We start from the raw sequence: 21,459 nt of genomic DNA on the forward strand, positions 1-21,459 counted from the left end.
CTAAACTAGACCTCCGTGGAGCCTATAACCTGATCCGTATAAGAGAAGGAGACGAGTGGAAGACAGCTTTTCGTACCCGATTTGGTCATTATGAGTACCTTGTCATGCCTTTTGGTCTGTGCAACGCACCGGCAACATTTCAGCACTTTGTTAATGATGTCTTTCATGATTTACTGGATTTATACGTCATCGTTTATCTAGATGATATCCTGGTCTTCTCCGCCTCTCTGATGGAGCACCGCAGACATGTACGAACTGTACTCTCCCGGCTAAGACAGCATGGGCTCTACGCCAAACTCGAGAAGTGCGAATTTGAGCTCCAATCCATCCAATTCTTGGGTTTAATCATCTCTCCTGATGGCATTAAAATGGATCCTCAGAAAGTATCCGCCATTCTGGAGTGGCCTGCACCGACTGACAAGAAAGGGGTACAACGTTTTATTGGCTTCGCCAATTTCTACAGAAAGTTCATCAGGGGATTTTCTTCAATCATAGCTCCTATTACGGAACTTATTAAACAAGGGTGCCGGTTCCACTGGACCCCTAAAGCACAAGAGGCCTTTGGAAAACTCAAAGCGTTGTTTACCTTAGCCACTATTCTTAAACATCCCAATCCTGCCTTGCCTTTCGTCCTGGAGGTGGATGCCTCCGAAGTTGCGGTCGGAGCTGTACTGTCTCAGAGACAGGGTGCCAAAGCACTCCTGTATCCAGTGGGATTCTTCTCACGTAAGCTCTCTCCGTCCGAGAAGAACTATGATGTGGGTGATCGGGAACTTCTGGCCATTAAAGCAGCTCTGGAAGAATGGCGTTATCTCCTGGAAGGTGCAGCACATCCCATCTTGGTCTACACAGACCATAAGAACTTAGAGTACCTAAGAACGGCCAAGAGATTAAAACCCCGGCAGGCCAGATGGGCACTTTTTTTTTCGCGATTTATTTTCCACATCACGTACAGACCTGGATCCAAGAATGTCAAATCCGACGCCCTTTCCCGGATGTTCCTTGACTCTGAAAGAACCCTGTCCCCAGACACCATTCTTCCTTCTGGAAATTTTCTCGTTCTACAGGAAGACATAATTTCTCAAATCAGGCGAGCTTCCTCGAGAATGCCCCCACTTGCTGAAGCCTGTGCCAAGGATGGACTGCTCTGGTTCAAGAATAGGATTGTGGTTCCTGAGGAGCTGAAAGCACGGGTACTAAGCTTGTGCCATGACCACAAACTTGCGGGTCACTTCGGCACACGGAAAACAATTGACCTTGTCCAACGCTCCTTCTGGTGGCCTCATCTTACTAGGGATTGTAAGGCATATGTGGAGTCCTGTGATACGTGTGCCAGAAATAAGACTAGCCGGTCAAGAGCATGGGGCCTACTGAAGCCATTACCAGTTCCAGAGAGACCTTGGGCCATGATCTCTATGGATTTTATCGTGGAGCTTCCACCATCAGAGGGTTTTTCATCCATTTTTGTTGTAGTGGACAGGTTGTCTAAAATGGCCCATTTCCTCCCCATGAAGGGCACCCCCTCAGCCATGGAGACCGCCGCTATCTTCATCAAAGAGATCGTCAGACTACATGGAGTCCCGACCAATATAGTCTCGGACAGAGGCGTCCAGTTCACCTCCAGATTCTGGAGATCCCTTTGTGGTGCCCTTGAGATCGAGTTGTCCTTTTCCTCGGCCTACCACCCTCAGTCCAATGGACAAACTGAGAGGACGAACCAAACCTTGGAGCAATACATCCGCTGTTTTTCAGCTTTTTCCCAAGATGACTGGGCCTCCCTGCTTCCCATCGCAGAATTTTCTTATAATAACTCTTTACATTCAGCGACTAATCAGTCTCCGTTCTACGCCAACTACGGTTTCCACCCATCCTTCTTACCTGGAGCATTTTCTGAATGCCCTGTTCCTGCAGTTTCCGAGACCTTGAATTTTTTCGCCAATAACAATAAATTGCTACAGGAAACCATGACCAAGGCTCAGGAAGACTATAAGAGGATCTTCGACAGAAAGAGGCGAGGAGAACTTATGCTAGAACCTGGCAATTCTGTCTGGCTGTCCACCGCAAACCTCAAGCTAGCTTGTCCATCCAGGAAACTGGGTCCCAAATACCTGGGTCCTTTCTTGATCAAAAGGAAGATCAACAATGTGGCATTTGAATTGGACCTCCCCAATTCCCTGAAAATTCATCCAGTATTCCACGTTTCTCTCCTAAAACCGGTCACGCCTAATTTCTTTCCTGGTCGTTGCATTGGTCCACCCAAACCAATCAAGGTTGATGGCGAAGAGGAGTTTGAAGTGGAAGCAATTCTTGATTGCAGAAGAAGGCGCAATCAGGTACAATATCTGGTGAAGTGGAGGGGCTACGGTCCCGAAGACAATTCGTGGGAACCAGAAAACAATTTGCACGCTAACGATCTCCTTCAATCCTTCAAAACCTCTCATCCCGCAAAGATGGCCCAGCTGGGCATCCGGAGTCTGCCCTTGAGGAGGGGGCACTGTCAGAGAGGTTACCTGGTTGGGCGCCGGGGCGCGCCGGGGCGTGTTGGCGCTCGCGTTCCTGTCCGTGCTGGGGCGCGTGTCCCTGTGGGCACCGGTGTGTCTGGGCTGGCCGACCGTGGCGTGCGGGGTGGCGTCCGGGCGTTCGTGCGTACGCGCGTTCACGCTAGCGCGCGTTCGCGTTAGCGCGCGTCCGCCTGTGGGCGCTGCTTGTGACGCGACCCGGTTCGGTGGGCGTGCACGCCGGTGTCGGGGGCGCGCTCGGGCGCGTGCGGGGGCGCGGCGCGCTTTGGCGAATCGGCGCGCGCACGTGCGCGGCGTTTTGGCGCCAATCGGCCTATTTAAGGCTTGCCTCTATGCTGACCCAGTGCTGCCTGATCAAACAGCTCTGTACCTTGTCCGTGATCATCCTGAGTTCCTGTTTCCCTGTTGTGCTTATCCATTGTGACCCGGCTACCCCTTGGACTATCCTTGATTGCTGCCTGAACCCGACCCCGGCTTGTCTGACCTTGTTTTTGCCTCACCCTCTTGTACCGATGCTGCCAGCCCGTTGCCGACCTCTGCCTGTGTGTGACCAGCCTGATCAGTTCCTGCCCAGCATCTGCTCTACCCAGTCTGAAGACCTACCGGTTGCTTGCCAGACCATTGTGCTCCAGGATCCTACTACAGGCCCTCATACCACTCCGCATTCGTGGCCTCCTGTCTACTCTATCAGGGGCCCCGAATCGGATACGTAAGGGAGCCTACCCTCTGCCCAAGCGGACTCACCTGTCTGGTAAGTGTGGGACCTGATAGTGGCATACCAATCGGATGATTGACTATTCTTAGATTGATTGGAAAAAGAATCAATCATTTATCAAAGCATGTATGACCACCATAAGAAAGAGCTGAGCTCACTAATTTAGCATAATAGCTAGACAGAAGGAGTGGTCATTTTTGGCAGCATGTATACTTTGAGTACAGTTTTCCTTTAACCAAGCTTGATAGAATGATGTATGATACCCCAGCTGTGATGATGCTGCATTTACCATGGTTAAGAACTCCCTCCTCCAGTAAGACTTGCCACATGCCCACAGCTTGTGTCCGGGAATGAACACAGGAACTCTGCTGGATCAGCCAGTCAACCAGTTCTGTTCCTACACAACATTGCCTGCCAAAGATACATAGACATAACAAAGTTACCAAAAGTCACAAACCATGAATGGGTTTAATCTCAATACAGTTCAGAAGCATTACATGGGGAAAAGGTCAAGGTTGTGAGTTATGGTTATTGGAAGGCAGAGTCTGATCCTTTGCTGGGTCTGTATTTAAAGGAGAAGTATGGCTGAAGCTTTTTTTTTTTGGCCCTAATTCTCCTGTGCATCACAGGAGTGAAGTTAGTTCTGCGCTCCAGTTACCCGTTTTCAGCTGACGGCGGGCTGAAGCCCGCCGTCAGCTGAAATAACTCAAATGGTCCAGGCTCTGGACTTTATAGTCAGGCAACCAGGTGGCTCAGTATCTCTCTCAGTAAGACGCTGAGAGCCTGAGCAAGCCGCTCCTACCCCTCCACAGCCCAGAACTCCACTTAGCACTGGAAGGGCAGAGCACAGAGCCACACAGACAGTCACCAGCTCTCTGCTCAGTGAAGACCAAGAACTGAGCGATAAGTGGTCTTTGATGACTCAGCTCTCAGTCTTAGCAGCAGCAGGGGACAGATGTAGCATCGGAGTAATGCTGCATCCACTGTATCCATTGTGCACAGGATTTTATATATATATATATATATATATATATATATATATATATAGTTACATAGTTACATAGTAGGTGAGGTTGAAAAAAGACACAAGTCCATCAAGTCCAACCTATGTGTGCGATTATGTGTCAGTATTGCATTATATATCCCTGTATGTTGCGGTCATTCAGGTGCTTATCTAATAGTTTCTTGAAGCTATCAATGCTCCCCGCTGAGACCACCGCCTGTGGAAGGGAATTCCACATCCTTGCCGCTCTTACAGTAAAGAACCCTCTACGTAGTTTAAGGTTAAATCTCTTTTCTTCTAATTTTAATGAGTGGCCACGAGTCTTGTTAAACTCTCTTCTGCGAAAAAGTTTTATCCCTATTGTGGGGTCACCAGTACAGTATTTGTAAATTGAAATCATATCCTCTCTCAAGCGTCTCTTCTCCAGAGAGAATAAGTTCAGTGCTTGCAACCTTTCCTCATAACTAAGATCCTCCAGACCCTTTATTAGCTTTGTTGCCCTTCTTTGTACTCGCTCCATTTCCAGTACATCCTTCCTGAGGACTGGTGCCCAGAACTGGACAGCATACTCCAGGTGCAGCCGGACCAGAGTCTTGTAGAGCGGGAGAATTATCGTTTTATCACTGGAGTTGATCCCCCTTTAAATGCATGCCAATATTCTGTTTGCTTTGTTAGCAGCAGCTTGGCATTGCTGAGCCTATCATCTACTAGGACCCCCAGGTCCTTTTCCATCCTAGATTCCCCCAAAGGTTCTCCCCCCAGTGTATAGATTGCATTCATATTTTTGTCACCCAAATGCATTATATTACATTTTTCTACATTGAAATATATATATATGTGTGATCCTGCACTGCTGGGTAGCGGGTGCGAATGCGCGTGGCTGGTGGCTCGTTCCCGCTGTGATTATACACATCGGGAGTCGATCAGCGGGTACCGTGGACTCGATGTCTGCTGGCACCCGCTGATTATCCTGCAGAGAGAGAGAATGACAATCTGCCTATGTAAACAAGGCAGATGGCTATTCTGATAGGAGGGAAGGCATGGATCCTGTGTTCCTGCAGGGACTAGGATCCATGTCTTCCCCCAGTAAAAGCACCTCCCACAGTACATATAAACACTGGTCAGGCACACAGTTAACCCTTTGATTGCCCCTGATGTTAACCCCTTCCCAGCCAGTGCCATTAGTACAGTGACAGTGCATATTTTTTAGCACTGATTACTGTATTAGTTTAACTGGTCCCCAAAAAGTGCCAAAAGTGTCAGTTAGTGTCCGACTCTCCACCGCAATATCACAGTTCCGCTATAAGTCACTGATTGTCGCCATTACTAGTAAAAATAAATAAATAAAATTTAAAAATATATCCCATAGTTTGTAAACGCTATAACTTTTGTGCAAACCAATCAATATACGCTTATTGGGATTTTTTTTACCAAAAATATGTAGCAGAATACACAGCCTAAATTTATTAAGAAATTAGATTTTTTTTCTATTTTTTTATTGAATATGTTTTATAGCAGAAAGTAAAAAATATTGTTTTTGTTTTCAAAATTGTCGGCCTTTTTCGAAAAAGCAGAGGTGATCAAATACCACCAAAAGAAAGCTCTATTTATGGGGGAAAAAAGGACATATTGGATGACCGCCCAATTATTAATGAAAGTAACGCAGTGGCGTATTGCAAAAAATGGCCTGGTCATGAAGGGCGGTAAATCTTCTGGAGCTGAAGTGGTTATTAAAGTATATATCTGCTTTTGTAGCCAAATCAGGATGGCACCTACTTTGACACATTCGAGTGCATTGGCAGCCCATTATTTTCAATAAGCTGCCTTAACACGGTCCCGCTGTAAAAAAAACTGTGAGCAGGCAGGCTTTTATTGGCTCAGACATCTGTCCCTAACTGCAGCTGTGTGCTCTGTGTGCGGGTACATGTGAACAGCAGCGGCTGCTGTCAGACCACTGGTAGTTTAAATGGGCTGAGCGGATGCTGCTGATCGCATTACCTAGTCATTGCAGCAGCAAAAATCCACCGATTCTTGCCATAGGAATCTGGCAGGCGCTGGCAGGCCTTTATTGCAGAGGAAACATGCACTGTCTCTTCTGCCCCTACCTTAGCTTAGCTTACAGTACAGAGCCGGTCTCCGAGGGTTGGGATAATGTCACCCCCCCCCAGTAAATGAAAGGGCCCGAAGACCGACACTCAGAAAACAATGCCGGCGCTAGTGCAGGACCATTGGACAGGTACGTATGGAGACTTTAGTTCCGCTTTAAAGTGATTGTAAAGGCACAAGTTTTTTTACCTTCATGCATCCTATGCATAAAAGTAAAAAACCTTCTGTGTGCAGCAGCCTCCCCCTAATACTTACCTGAGCCCCCTCTCGATTCAGCAATGTCCACAAGAGCCTTGCCTCTCCTCTCCAGGGACTCACACTGCTGATTGGATTTTGGCAGCAGAGAGAGTCAATCACAGTCAGTGAGCCATAAAGGAGACGGAGGGGCCGAGCCCTAGGTCCTTGTGTGAATGGACACACAGAGCCGCAGGTCGGGAGCGCGCCTGCTTGGGTGCCTCTAGAGCAAGCAGGAGGGAGGAGCCAGGAGTGCCAGCAGGGGGGACCCGAGAAGAGGAGGATCTGGGCTGCCCTGTGCACAACCACTGCACAGAGCAGGTAAGTATAACATGTTAGTTATTTAAAAAAAAAAAAACAAGGCTTTAATATTGCTTTCAACACTAGCGGTTGGAGGGCAAAAAAACCCTGTGGTTGAGTTGCGCTTTTACCGTCTCACAGCCGCTACCCCTTTAACTGCAGAGGCAGCAATCAGGGGTGTACACACGCTGCGGCCGCAATGCTTTGCTTCAAAGCATTGGCGCAGCACCCACCGAATGCGACCCATTTTAATGAATGGGGACACTCTACAAGCACCCTGCAGCTGTGTGCAATGCACATGGTTGTAGCATGCTAGTGCGGGGATCAAGGGGTTAAAGCAGATGGTGAGGAGGTGATACAATACCACCTCACTGCCTGTCAAATTCTCTCTAAATAGTAATATGAATGTGGATTGCTCATGAGAGATCAAAGCACCTGTGAACAAGCCCTAAAGCATGAAATAACGCACATTAACAAACCACAACACTGTAAGGCACCTTTAACACGGCCGGGCAGCTATGGCCGCCGAAATACTGCGACAAGAATTAGCAGATTCTTGCTGCTGGAATGACTATGCGATCAGTCGGCTGTGTCCAGGCTCAGACAACTGTCCCTAACAGCAGCTACCTGCATTGTGTGTGCAATAAAAGCCTAATGACCTGCCAGATTCCAGCAGAAAGAATTGGTGTATTTTTGCCAGCAGCCGCTGCTGTTCACATGTGTCACAATGTAGCCGCACAAAGAACAGAGAGCTGCTGTTAGAGATGTTGCTAATCTAGGGTTGCCACCTGTCCAGGATTCACCCGGACAGTTTGGGTTTGGAATCAGGCGTCCGGGTTTCAGGCTGCCTGAAACCCGGACACAATATTTAGACTGGACTATGGCTTCCCAGCAGGGTTGCTGGCTGCAGTTGTCTAAGCTGAGAGTGTCTGTTACAATGTTTCACACTGCCCAAAGCCAGCACTAACAACCCCCCCAAACACACACACAGACAGGAGAGGAGAGAGGGTACGATCTGCACCTCTTCCTCCCACCCCTACCCCTCTGTGTCTGCCCACACTCCAATCCCCGGCGCTGTGCCTCAGAATAGGAAAGTAAGTTGGTGCCAGAAATTTAAAGTCCAGCAGCCTCAGATACATCTGGATGAGAGGTGCTGACTGCCAAGAGGTGAGTGAGCTCACCATCCATCCCTGTCTGTAACTGAAGTCCCCCCCTTCTCTCTCCTGCCTCTGAGTGAGTACACTAATGCCCTGTACACACGGTCGGACATTGATCGGACATTCCGACAACAAAATCCATGGATTTTTTCCGACGGATGTTGGCTCAAACTTGTCTTGCATACACACGGTCACACAAAGTTGTCGGAAAATCCGATCGTTCTGAACGCGGTGACATAAAACACGTACGTCGGGACTATAAACGAGGCAGTAGCCAATAGCTTTAATCTCTTTATTTATTCTGAGCATGCGTGGCACTTTGTGCGTCGGATTTGTGTACACACGATCGGAAATTCCGACAACGTATTTTGTTGTCGGAAAATTTTATAGCGTGCTCTCAAACTTTGTGTGTCGGAAATCTGATGGAAAATGTGTGATGGAGCCCACACACGGTCAGAATTTCCCACAACAAGGTCCTATCACACATTTTCCATCGGAAAATCCGACCGTGTGTACGGGGCATAAGGCAAATCAGGGTTCTCAGAGCACCACTTACATCAGATTTCCCCTTTACACCAGAGACCACAGTGTTCCCCCTTCAATCAGAGTCTTCTCCATACATCAGAGTTCTCAGTGTTCCCCCTTAAATCAGTGTTCCCAGAGGATCCCTTATATTAGAGTCCCCAGTGTTCTCCCTCACATCAGAGTCTGCAGAGTCCCCCCTTACAGTGAAAGTGAACTCTGCAAAGTTCAGATGTAAAAGGGGAATTCTGTGGACTCTGATGTAAAGGGGGACTCTTGTTCTTAACTTCATATGATTAGAAATGTTATTTAACAGCAAAATATATGTATAGTTCTTACTATAAGAAAAAAAAATTGCCGTGCGCCGCTAAAGTGTTCGGGTTTGACAAGAAGAAAAGGTGGCAGCCCTATGCTGATCGCATAACCTATTCGTTCCAGCAGCAAAAATCCACCGGTTATCGCCGCAGGAGCCTGGCAGCCGCAGCTACCCGGGCGTGTGAAAGGGCCCTAAATATTCTCTTGATACTGAATATTGTTTAGACAAGTTCACAATATCTGAGATTTGTATGTAGAGTTCTGCAGTATAAAGAGCACAAGAAAAAGGCCAAATACTTTGTGTAATATTGTTGGCTCTCTGGCTTCATTTTAACGCAGGTCGCTTTCATGTATAACGGAAGTGAGAAATCTCAGTTCCATAACAATAAAACAATGTGTGCTCGGGTACACTCCCAATCGAGCATTACACCGATATAAAGCCAAGGCATGTTTTTAGACTAAACACTGAGCAAAGGAAGTTTGCTGCCAAGCTGTGTTGTTTAAGCAGCCATGAAGACAAATGAGAACTGACAAGGGGAAAGAATATTTCAATATTTTATGTAGACGCTGGTTAGGAGATGGCAGTGTACAAATCATTACTTTTACAGGAAATGTTCCTTGAACCTAGCGAGGTAGAACTTATCTCTTTGATAACTCACACATAAAGCTGATCAATGTTGCAAAAAACCCCACGAGCCGTTGAGAGATATGTGAGCACTTTATAACATTCGCTGTTTACTGGAAGGAAATTGTGGAGTGGTGCCTAGACGGCACTGCAAGAGGAGGCAGCACCATTGCACATAACCATTTCAGCTCTGGAATATTTTACCCCCCTTCATGACCAGGCCATTCTTTTGCTATTTAACACTGTGCTCATTTAACTGGTAATTACGCAGTCATGCAACGCTGTATCCAAATGGAATTTACTGTCTATCATTTTTTTTCACATAAATACAGCTTTCTTTTGGTGGTATTTGAATACCACTGGGGTTTTTATTTTTTGCAATATAAACAAAAAAAGACTGAAAACTATGAAAAAAACAAAACCATTTTTTTTTACTTTCTGCTATAAAACATATCCAATAAAAGAATTGTTAAAAATCGAATTTCTTCATAAATTTTGTCCAAAATGTATTCTGCTACATGTCTTTGGTAAAATAAATGACATTATGTGTATATTGATTGGTTTGTGTGAAAGTTATAGCATCTACAAACTATGGTATGTACAGTGGGGCAAAAAAGTATTTAGTCAGCCACCAATTGTGCAAGTTCTCCCACTTAAAAAGATGAGAGAGGCCTGTAATTGTCATTATAGGTATCCCTCAACTATGAGAGACAAAATGTGGAAACAAATCCAGACAATCACATTGTCCGAATTTTGAAAGAATTTATTTGCAAATTATGGTGGAAAATAAGTATTTGGTCAATATCAAAAGTTCATCTCAATACTTTGTTATACATCCTTTGTTAGCAATGACAGAGGTCAAACGTTTTCTGTAAGTCTTTACAAGGTTGTCACACACTGTTGCTGGTATGTTGGCCCATTCCTCCATGCAGATCTCCTCTAGAGCAGTGATATTTTGGGGCTGTCGCTGGGCCACACGGGCTTTCAACTCCCTTAAAGGTTTTCTATGGGGTTGAGATCTGGAGACTGGCTAGGCCACTCCAGGACCTTGAAATGCTTCTTATGAAGCCACTCCTTCGTTGCCCGGGCGCTGTGTTTGGGATCATTGTCATGCTGAAAAACCCAGCCATGATTCATCTTCAATGCCCTTGCTGATGGGAGGAGGTTTGCACTCAAAATCTCACAATACATGGCCTCATTCAGTCTTTCATGTACACGGATCAGTCGTCCTGTTCCCTTTGCAGAGAAACAGCCCCAAAGCATGATGTTGCCACCACCATGCTTCACAGTAGGTATGGTGTTCTTTGGTTGCAATCAGCATTCTCTCTCCTCCAAACAGGACGAGTTGTGTTTCTACCAAACAGTTCTACTTTGGTTTCATCTGACCATATGACATTATCCCAATCCTCTTTTGGATCATCCAAATGCTCTCTAGCAAACCTCAGATGGGCCCAGACATGTACTGGCTTAAGCAGGGGGACACGTCTGGCACTGCAGGATCTGAGTCCCTGGCGGCGTAGTGTGTTACTGATGGTAGCCTTTGTTACGCTGGTCCCAGCTCTCTGCAGGTCATTCACTAGGTCCCCCTGTGTGGTTCTGGGATTTTTGCTCACCGCTCTTGTGATCATTTTGACCCCACGAGATGAGATCTTGCGTGGAGCCCCATATTGAGGGAGATTATCAGTGGTCTTGTATGTCTTCCATTTCCTAACTATTGCTCCCACAGTTGATTTCTTCACACCAAGCTGCTTGCCTATTGCAAATTCAATCTTCCCAGCTTGGTGCAGGTCTACAATTTTGTTTCTGGTGTCCTTCAACAGCTCTTTGGTCTTCACCATAGTGGAGTTTGGAGTGTGACTGTTTGAGGTTGTGGACAGGTGTCTTATACTGATAACAAGTTCAAATAGGTGCCATTAATACAGGTAATGAGTGGAGGACAGAGGAGCCTCTTAAAGAAGAAGATACAGGTCTGTGAGAGCCAGAAATCTTGCTTTTTTGCAGGTGACCAAATACTTATTTTCCACCATAATTTGCAAATAAATTCTTTCAAAAATCAGACAATGTGATTGTCTGGATTTGTTTCCACATTTTGTCTCTCATAGTTGAGGTATACCTATGATGACAATTACAGGCCTCTCTCATCTTTTTAAGTGAGAGAACTTGCACAATTGGTGGCTAACTAAAAATTTTTTTGCCCCACTGTATATATATATATACTTATAACGGAACTGCAATAGTGTGGCAAGAATTCTGACACTAACTGATGCTTGGGGGGAACTGCCTAACTGCCAATGACATCACCAGTGACACTAATACAGTGATCAGTGCAAATAATATACACTGTAACTGTATTAATGACACTGGCTGGGAAGGGGTTAACATCTACAGCGATCAAGGGGTTAAATGTGTGCATAACTATGTGTAATGTGTGCTGCTTTTTACTACAGATCCCTTTGTTTCTTATCTCTGTTTTGCAGGGATAAGAAATAGAGAGATCATTCCCTCTTTATAGAGCTCTGTGTTGATTGTCAACACAGAGCTCTGGGCTGGGATTGCACACAGCCAATCAGCAGGTCCTGGCCATGAATCATTGGCTGACAGACTACCGCTGTGTACAGTCACAGCGTGTGTCAGCATGCTCGGGGGGGGGGTGCGCATGAACAAGCCCTAAACCCCGAAGCAGGCACGGGCTGCCCGTCTGCAGTACATTGTGGGTGGACGGTCTGCAAAAGGTAATGTTGTCTACATTAATGTTGAAGTATGCATGCTTAGACCTCATGCACACAGACACAAAAAAATGCTGATTTCAGGAGCGTCTTGTGTTTTTTTTTGTTTTTCTGCCTATGCATGTTATCTAATGTGGCCATACGCATGAGGGCGGTAATGTGTGTATTGTGCAGCGTTTGGGGCATAAAAAAAGCCCCAAAGCTGCGTTTGGAGAGGAGTTTATGAGCATAATATATGAGAATACGCGCATAAATGCATCTAAACGTGTTCGTATGCACATACATTTTTTCTGGTGGCTAGAGACCTTATTGATACATTAACCACCTGCCGTCCAGGGGGATTTTTTGTTTACATTTTTCACATATATAAATATATATATATATATATATATATATATATATATATATATATATATATATATATATATATACACACATACACATTCCCTGAAAAAAATCAGAATTTTCTGCTAGACAATTTTATTTTTAACAAATACAGTAGTTTACTGGAGAATTTTTTTTTTCTTCGTGCTCATTGGGCTCAATGTGTTAAAGTGACAAAAAAACTCTGGTTTATAGAAAAAAATGTTTTCAAGTATGTATTCGGAACTCAAAAAAGTACTTTCTATTGGTTTCAGCCTCCTCCAAATTCCTTGTATTATTATTATTTGATTATTTTTTTTTCTTTTGCTGCTGCAATCAAACTTTCTGCTGATTTAGGGCAGTAGGAGACGCAGAATTCTTGTATTATGGGCATACGTTCCTGCGCACATACTGCTCTAACTGTTTGTAATGATAGGAGCATTATCCAGCATCATTCGTTTGACAGGCTGCTTCCGGCAGCAGAGCTGGATCAGTCTGCTCTACCTGCAGTTAAAACGCCAGAGCCCCATGGACCGAGTCTAAACACCCAGTGTGCACGGGGCCTTAGAGCTGGTTCACACCGGAATGGCACAGAAATGCGCTCCGCGTTTCTGTGCGATTCAGTGCAATGCAATTTTCCAGTGCAAATTTACTGGATCGCATCTAAAGTAGTGCATGCACTACTTTTAAAAACGTGTAGAAACCGGATCAAGTGGTAGTGCGCTATAATGCCATTTGGTGCAGGCAAACACATTGGGGTAGATTTACTAAAGGCAAAAAGGCAAAAAGACTGTGCACTCTGCAAGTGCAGTTGCTTCAGAGCTTAGTAAATGAGCAGAAGCTCTGCTGACTTCAGTGTTAATTTCATCGACTAAAACATTTTAGTCGACTAAATGAATACTATTTTAGTCGACTAAAATACGACTAAAACAAAAACAATTGAGATGACTAAACTACGACTAAAACTAAAATGGCATTTTAGTCAAAAGACTAAAATGGGACTAAAACTAAAATGCCATTTTAGTCAAAAGACTAAGACTAAAACTAAATTGAAATTTGACTTAAATATTAACACTGGTCTGTAGCGCATGTTCATAACTCAATACCATAAATAATAGCCTATTAGATTTTTCACTCCAGCAGTATATGATGAGTTTGGAAATTGTGGAGAAATCGTAAATAATGCATTACAATTTAATTACACCCATTCGATTTTAGACGACTAAAATGAGTTTTAGTCGACTAAAATGTACTGGAGATTTAGTCGACTAAATAGAACTAAACTGAGCCAGGGCGGCACAGTGGTGTAGTGAGTAGCACTTTCACCTAGCAGTAAGAAGGGTCGCTGGTTTGAATCCCAACCACAACACTACCTGCCTGGAGTTTGCATGTTCTCCCTGTGCCTGCGTGGATTTCCTCCGGATACTCCGGTTTCCTCCCACACTCCAAAGACATGCTGGTAGGTTAATTGGATCCTGTCTAAATTGTCCCTAGTATGTATGAATGTGAGTTAGGGACCTTAGATTGTAAGCTCCTTGAGGGTAGGGACGATGTGAATGTACAATGTATATGTAAAGCGCTGTGTACATTGACGGCGCTATATAAGTACCTTAAATAAATAAAATAAATAAAAAAAACTAAAGCAATTGCAGAAGACAAAAATGGGACTAAAACTAAAATGCCATTTTAGTCCTAAGACTAAGACTAAAACTAAATCGAAATTTGCTGCCAAAATTAGCACTGGCTGACTTCCATCATCCAATCATATGCAAGCAAAAACATTGTTTTTTTTATTTTGCTTGCACGTGATTGGATACTCTTTGCAAAGTAAAGCCTTACCTCATTTACTAAGCTCTGGAGCAACTGTACTTGCAAAGGGCAACTACACTTTTCAAAGTGCACAGTCTATCTGTCTTTAGTAAATCAACCTCATTGTGTTTGCAATCTGTGTTTGGGGTGTCCTTAGGAATCGATTGACACGTGCAGCAGATCGCACACTCAGTGCATTTAAAACACAATGTGGGAAACGCACACGTAACTTGAGTTTTCCAGCACTGCGTTTTGGTGTCAATGAGCCCTTCAAGCTACACAGACTGTTTTTTTTTCACATTCTCACATTCTTCTCCTCTTTTTCTCCATTCAAAAACAGAAAGAGGATACAGGGGCAGCTTTTACAAAGATGTTACTGTGATAGCCAATCACAGGCTACCACAGTGATTATTAGACGTGCACACTGAAATATTTTGTTTCGGAATTTCGGTTTTATCCAAAAAATAAATTGATGTAGTTACTCCCGAAATTTGTTTTTATTGATTTTGTTTATTTAAATAACGCATTCGTCCGAAAATCCGAATTAATTAAGGTCAAATCTGTCAATTGAAGGCTTATGGTGTCTGTCGGATGTTCTAAGAAGATTCAATGAAGCAGCTAAACTGTACGACGCGGCGATCGCACATTTCCGGTCGAATGCTCCGCCCCCAAGCTATAGTAGAATTCTAATGTTGTTTGACTAATAATAATTCTAATTATTAATTATTATTACTCATAGGCGTGCGCACAGGGTGTGCCAGGTGTGCCTGGGCACACCCTAATCACCCCATGTGGTGCAGATTCCCCATTTAGACCCCGGACATTTCACCAAGGCCCCCTAACGGGGCTTCTAAAAAAATAGAAAAACTAAAATAATAAAACTGTAAAAAATAATAAATAAAATAATAAAAATAAAAACTACTGACTCTGTCCACTACCCTACTGACACCGTCTATTGCCCTACTGACACCTTCCGTATGTATACACATGCACACACATGCATATGTGTTTGAGCTTTGGGGTGCACACCCTAATGCAATGGGCTGTGCACGCCTATTTTATTACTATAATAATCAATCATATGTTTTTAGCTGCTTCGTCAAATCTTCATGTCTCTATAATGTCGAAACTTTCCTCTCTATGTCGAATAATCTTGGACTAATAGAGTTAGGTTAGGCACATTCAACCACAAGTTCGATAGACACAGATCGCTATTCTCACCACCATGTCGAAACTTCTATCTATCTATATCGAATGAAAATATAATGGATACGAAAAAAAAGAGCATTTTTTATTTTGGATCTTTTGGATTTTGGATTCTGTGCGTTCGTTATCGTATGTTAAAGCGAACATGAAAATTCCCGAAATTTAGAGGAAAATGCATTCGGACGAAAACGAATGCACATGTCTAGTGATTATCTGATTGTTAGTACAGGACCCAGAGCTGTCAGCAACAGCTCATTTTCTCGGTGTACTAAGAAGCATACTTCCAGCACAAATCCAAGTAGGCCCACCTCCATGATGCTGTATACCAGCCTCATGGCGCCTTGAGGTTTCTTCAGGGGTGCCTTAGCAAAATTCCTAAAAAATTATCAAAAATTGTATACAAGCCAGCAGGTGGATGAAGCCTTCCCTTTAGTTACACAAAGCCTCAGGTTTTCATTATGCACCATTAAGACTTTCATATAGACACTGGCATCCTAACAACCAATGATGTCTGTTGCCTCCACGGCATCCTTGTTTGACCCTCTTGTACCCCTGTCCCTCAGTTCTGGGGTCTCATTTGCTGACTAATGGAGAGAAATTGAGGGAGAAGAGAAACATTGGAATACTAGTCAGTACCAGTGTGCAAAAGTGTATTTGCTTTGGAAGAATAAATCAACTCTAATGTTGGGTGTCCTACATGTGGATTTTGCTGCATTATGTAAAGCTATTAGAATATTTTAGAATGGGGTGCCTCAAGATTGTCCATGGTTTTAAAGGGTGCCTTGACATTGTCTACAATTTCAAAGGGAGAAACACAGTGAGGAACACTGCTGTATACTGTATGTGTGAAGCTGGCATCAATGGGGTATAAGGAGAACTCTAAGGGCCTAATCACATCTATACACACGGAACCGTGTAAATCCAGTTGGATTTTGGCTTAACCACTGCACGCTGACATATGTGGGCACAATGGCAGCGGTGGGCAAATGGGCATACCTGTATGTCCCCTTTAATTGGCAGGGCCTGCACGATCGTATCACGGAGCCGCAGAACGGGGAAGTGCATTTCCCAGTTCTACCTTGTGACATGACAGAGATCACTGCTCTTTGTCATCAGGAGAAGTGTTCGCTGTCATGTGAGTGGAAGCCCATCCCCCCCACAGTTGTAATCACTCCCTAGGACACTCTTAACCCCTTGATCGCCCCCTACTGTTTAACCCCTTCCCTGCCAGTGTCATTTACACAGTAATCAGTGCATTTTTATAGCACTGATCGCTGTATAAATGACAATGGTCCCAAAATAGTGTCAAAAGCGGCCGATGTGTCCACCATAATGTCGCAGTCGCGATTAAAATCGCAGATCACCGCCATTACTAATAAAAAAAAAAAATAATAATAAAAATGCCATAAAACTATACCCTATTTTGTAGACGCTATAACTTTTGCACAAACCAATCAGTATACGCTTATTGCGATTTTTTTACCAAAAATATGTAGAAGAATACATATTGGCCTAAACTGAGGAAAAAATTTGTTTTTTTATATATTTTTGGGGGATATTTATTATAGCAAAAAGTAAAGAATATTGCTTTTTTTTCAAAATTGTTGCTCGTTTTTTGTTTATAGCGCAAAAACTAAAAAACGCAGAGGTGATCAAATACCACCAAAAGAAAGCTCTATTTGTGGGGAAAAAAAAGGACATCAATTTTGTTTGGGTGCAAGGTCGCACGACTGCGCAATTGTCAGTTAAAGCGACGCAGTGCCAAATCACAAAAAGTGCTCTTGTCAGGAAGGGGATCAAATGTTCCGGGGCTGAAGCGGTTAAACTCAATGTAGGAAAAACATTCTATGTGTTTCAGCGTTACTCACCTGTATGTTTTTAGGTGATATTTGCGATCTCTGATCATGTGAGGCGCTCGTGAAAGAATCGCATTACGTAATATCTTCCCAGCCCGTAGAATACGTTCAGATGGGACCTTTATGATTTAGGTATCAAAATAAAAGAAACATATGTTAGACTGAGCTTGAGACATGAATGGTATATCCCCTCTGGAAGATAAATGATGTTTAGTATAGTGATAAACTATATAAGTATATACATACATTGGTTAACATATTATATCATCTTCTTCCTTAGATTATCAGCAAACATAAGCTGGTAGTTGTGTTGCAAATCTTATATTATTGAAATGTAACTAAACCTGTATTTGAATCAAAAGTCTTGACCCCAATTTCAGTTCTCAGTAGGTGTACATGGGCTTAACTCATTGGCTTCTTATATATACTGCTTGGATTTAAGTAGCAATCAGGATTAAGTATTACTCCTCCAGCTGCAAAACAGAGTGTAAGAAAAAATAAAACCAACTCTTGCAGTCTCTAACTGATATAGGAAGCCTATGGATGATTTGATTAACACTATGGGGTTGATTTACTAAAGGCAAATAGACTGTGCACTAAATAATGCGCAGTTGCTCCAGAGCTTGGTAAATGAGGGGCATCTTAACTTTGCAAAGAATACCCAATCCAATCACATGCAAGGAAAATAAAAAAAAAAAACTGCTTTTTTGCTTGGATATGATTGGCTGATGGAAGTCAGCAGAGATCTCCATCATTCTCTGGAGCAACTGCTCTTTGCAAAGCCCACAGTCTATTTGCCTTTAGTAAATCAACCCAAATGTACCCTAAACTCACTAAAATCAGTTTAAGCTGAAAGGACCCTTTAAAGTATATCTAAAGCCCATTTTTTAGTTTTAAAGAATAGGGAAAATTAATACCCCTTTTGTTTTTTTTCTGTCTGTCATTGGGAGATTTCTATTAACTTCCTTTTCCAGATACACAACAAGAAGTCAGAGGAAATCTCTCCAAAGTAAATGAAAATCCTCTCCTTGACAGCTGTAAACAGAACACACGACTCCATTGTAAGATTGTCCCTCTATTTATGTTCTGGTGACAGCTGTAACATTTTCTATTAACCATTACGGATGGGCGAACGGTTCGGCCCGAGCATAAGTTCGGGCCGAACTTTGGGTGTTTTGACGTTCAGTGAACAACGAACATTATGCGGTGTTCGCGACAAATTCGAAAGCCGTGGAACCCCATTAAAGTCTATGGAGCACTAACATGAAAACACAAAAGTGCTCATTTTAAAGGCTTATATGCAAGTTATTGTCATAAAAAGTGTTTGGGGACCCGGGTCCTGCCCCAGGGGACATATACAATCCAAAAAAAAGTTTTAAAAAACGGACGTTTTTCGGGAGCAGTGATTTTAATAATTTTAATAATGCTTAAAGTGAAACAATAGAAATATTCCTCTAAATATCGTGCCTGTATGCCTGAAAAGTGGTGCAGTTTTCCCGTGTTTAGAACAGTACCGCAGCAAAATTACATTTCTAAAGGAAAAAAAGTCATTTAAAACTGATCACAACTGTAATGAATTGTCGGGTCTCAACAATATAGATAAAACTCATTGAAAAAAACGGCATGGGTTCCCTCCCCCAGTCCATTACCAGGCCCTTCGGGTCTGGTATGAATATTAAGGGGAACCCCGAACCAAAAATAAAAAAAAAAATGCATGAGAGGCCCCCTAAAATCCATACCAGGCCCTTCAGGTCTGGTATGGATTTTAAGGAAAACCCTGTGCCAAAATAAAAAAAATGGCATAGGGGTCCCCCAGAAATCCATACCAGACCCTTATGCGAGCATGCAACCTGACAGGCCGCAGGAAAAGGGGGGGCGAGATAGCGCCCCCATTCTGAATCGTCCCAGGCCACATGCCCTCAACATGGGGAGGGTGCTTTGAAGTAGCCCCCCAAATATCTTGTCCCCATGTTGATATGTCACAAGGGCCTCATCAACACAACCCTTGCCCGGTGGTTGTGGGGGTCTGCGCGTGGGGGCTTATCAGAATCTGGAAGCCCCCTTTAACAAGGGGACCCCCAGATACCGGCCTCCCCTTTATATGAATTGGTAACAGGTACATTGTACCCCTACCATTTCACAAAAAAAAGTGTCAAAAATCGGGGAGGCCGGGATCTGGGGGTCCCCTTGTTAAAGGGGGTTCCAGATTCTAATAAGCCCCCTGCCCAGGCAAGGGTTGTGGGGATGAGGCCCTTATCCCCATCAACATGGGGACAAGATACTTTGGGGGGCTACTCCAAAGCACCCTCCCCATGTTGAGGGCATGTGGCCTGGTATGGTTCAGGAGGGGGGGCGCTCTCTCGCCCCCCTCTTTTCCTGTGGCCTGCCAGGTTGCATGCTCAGATAAGGGTCTGGTATGGATTTTGGGGGATCCCTATGCCATTTTTTAAAATTTTGGCGCAGGGTTCCCTTTAAAATATATATCAGACCTGAAGAGTCTGCTATGGATTTTGGGGAGGACCCCTACGCCATTTTTTTTTCAATTTGGTGCAGGGTTCCCCTTAATATCCATACCAGACCTGAAGGGCGTGGTATGGATTTTTAGGGGACCCCCCCACGCATTTTTTTTTAATTTTTGGTTCGGGGTTCCCCTTAATGTTAATACCAGACCCTAAGGGCCTGGTAATGGACTTCAGGGGGGGGGGGCAAGCCATTTTTTACAATAAGTTTTTACTATATTGCCAAGACCCGACAATTCATTACAGCCGCTATCAGTTTTAAATGACAATTTTAACTTTGGAAATGTAATTTTGCTGCGGTATTGTTCTAAACACGGGAAAAATGCGCCACTTTACAGGCATACTAAGGACACCCCCCAGGCACAATGTCTAAAGGAAAATTTAATTTTTATTGTTTCACTCTAAGCATTATTAAAATCACTGCTCCCGAAAAAAAACGGCTTTTTTCTAAAACTTTTTTGTTGCATTGATTTATGTCCCCTGGGGTAGGACACGGGTCCCCAAACACTTTTTATGACAAAAACTTGCATATAAGCCTTTAAAATGAGCACTATTGATTTTTCATGTTTGTGTCCCGTAGACTTTAACGATGTTCGTGTGTTCCAAATGTTTTGCCTGTTTGCAAGTTCTGGTGCATCCTTATTATCCATTGCTTTATGTCTCAGTGACAATGGTCACCAGGACAAATAGTGGGGCAAATCTAAACATCAGGGACACAGACAGCAATAAAAAAAAAACTGACAGGGGTGTCAATACTTCATATTCTATCTTAAACTAAAACAAAAAAATTCAGCTTCAGATACACTTTAAATCCTAAACATGAACCTCTTCATTATAAAATCAGTATGCACCTTAGACACTTCTCGAAACCCCATTACCTCTGTAATGGTTTTAGCTTGACGGATCGAGATTTGGTTTTCAATGAGTGGGGTCTGAAAAATAAGACGTTACCAAAAAATAAACAAAAAAACAAACATGGGAAAAAAAGTAAAAGATTAGCAATCAACAGAAAAAAAACACTAATATATAGGTAATGTAAAACAGAATATTTTAAGAAGAAAACAAATGTTTAATTTAAGTAGTGAAAGCAGAAAAACGTAAATTACATAACTACTAAATTATAAATGAAAATGAACAAAAAAGTAAAAAAAAATAAGTATATAAATTATAAGTCATGAACTTATGGGATATGAACAGAGCATTACATGCCACTATACTTCATAGTTAACATAACTCAAGATCGTTGGACTGTAAAATTACAGGGGAAAAAGATAGCATACTTAACGCTTAGAAAATAGCATTTGGTAAGAATCGTACATCAAGACAAATGGAGATCGGAACATGACTGCTGAGATCCAATAGTAACACCACTATACGCACTAGGGTCGTTCAAGCATTAGAATGTTCTCTGCTATAACCACTAATTGCATCCACAAAATACATCCTGATCTGTGAAAAAAATACTGTTTATGTGGGGTCCCTAT

General features: G+C 43.3%; 1 protein-coding gene across 7 annotated transcripts in view; it reads right to left on the reverse strand.

Annotated features, from left to right (window-relative positions):
- The window catches only part of RAPGEF4 (Rap guanine nucleotide exchange factor 4), a 488,280-nt gene that overhangs the window by 181,903 nt on the left and 284,918 nt on the right, over positions 1 to 21,459 (reverse strand). For 4 of the 7 annotated variants that reach the window (XM_073633879.1, XM_073633878.1, XM_073633883.1 and 1 more), the window contains 3 exons: positions 20,827 to 20,907; positions 17,469 to 17,575; positions 3,524 to 3,645 (listed from right to left, as the gene is read on the reverse strand). In XM_073633879.1, coding sequence (XP_073489980.1) covers positions 3,524 to 3,645; positions 17,469 to 17,575; positions 20,827 to 20,907 — 310 coding nt within the window. The remainder of the gene's footprint in view (positions 1 to 3,523; positions 3,646 to 17,468; positions 17,576 to 20,826; positions 20,908 to 21,459) is intronic. The other 3 variants (XM_073633880.1, XM_073633881.1, XM_073633882.1) reach the window with 2 other exon arrangements.

This window comes from Aquarana catesbeiana, linkage group LG06 (assembly GCF_042186555.1).
Source record: "Aquarana catesbeiana isolate 2022-GZ linkage group LG06, ASM4218655v1, whole genome shotgun sequence".
Lineage (NCBI taxonomy): Eukaryota > Metazoa > Chordata > Amphibia > Anura > Ranidae > Aquarana > Aquarana catesbeiana.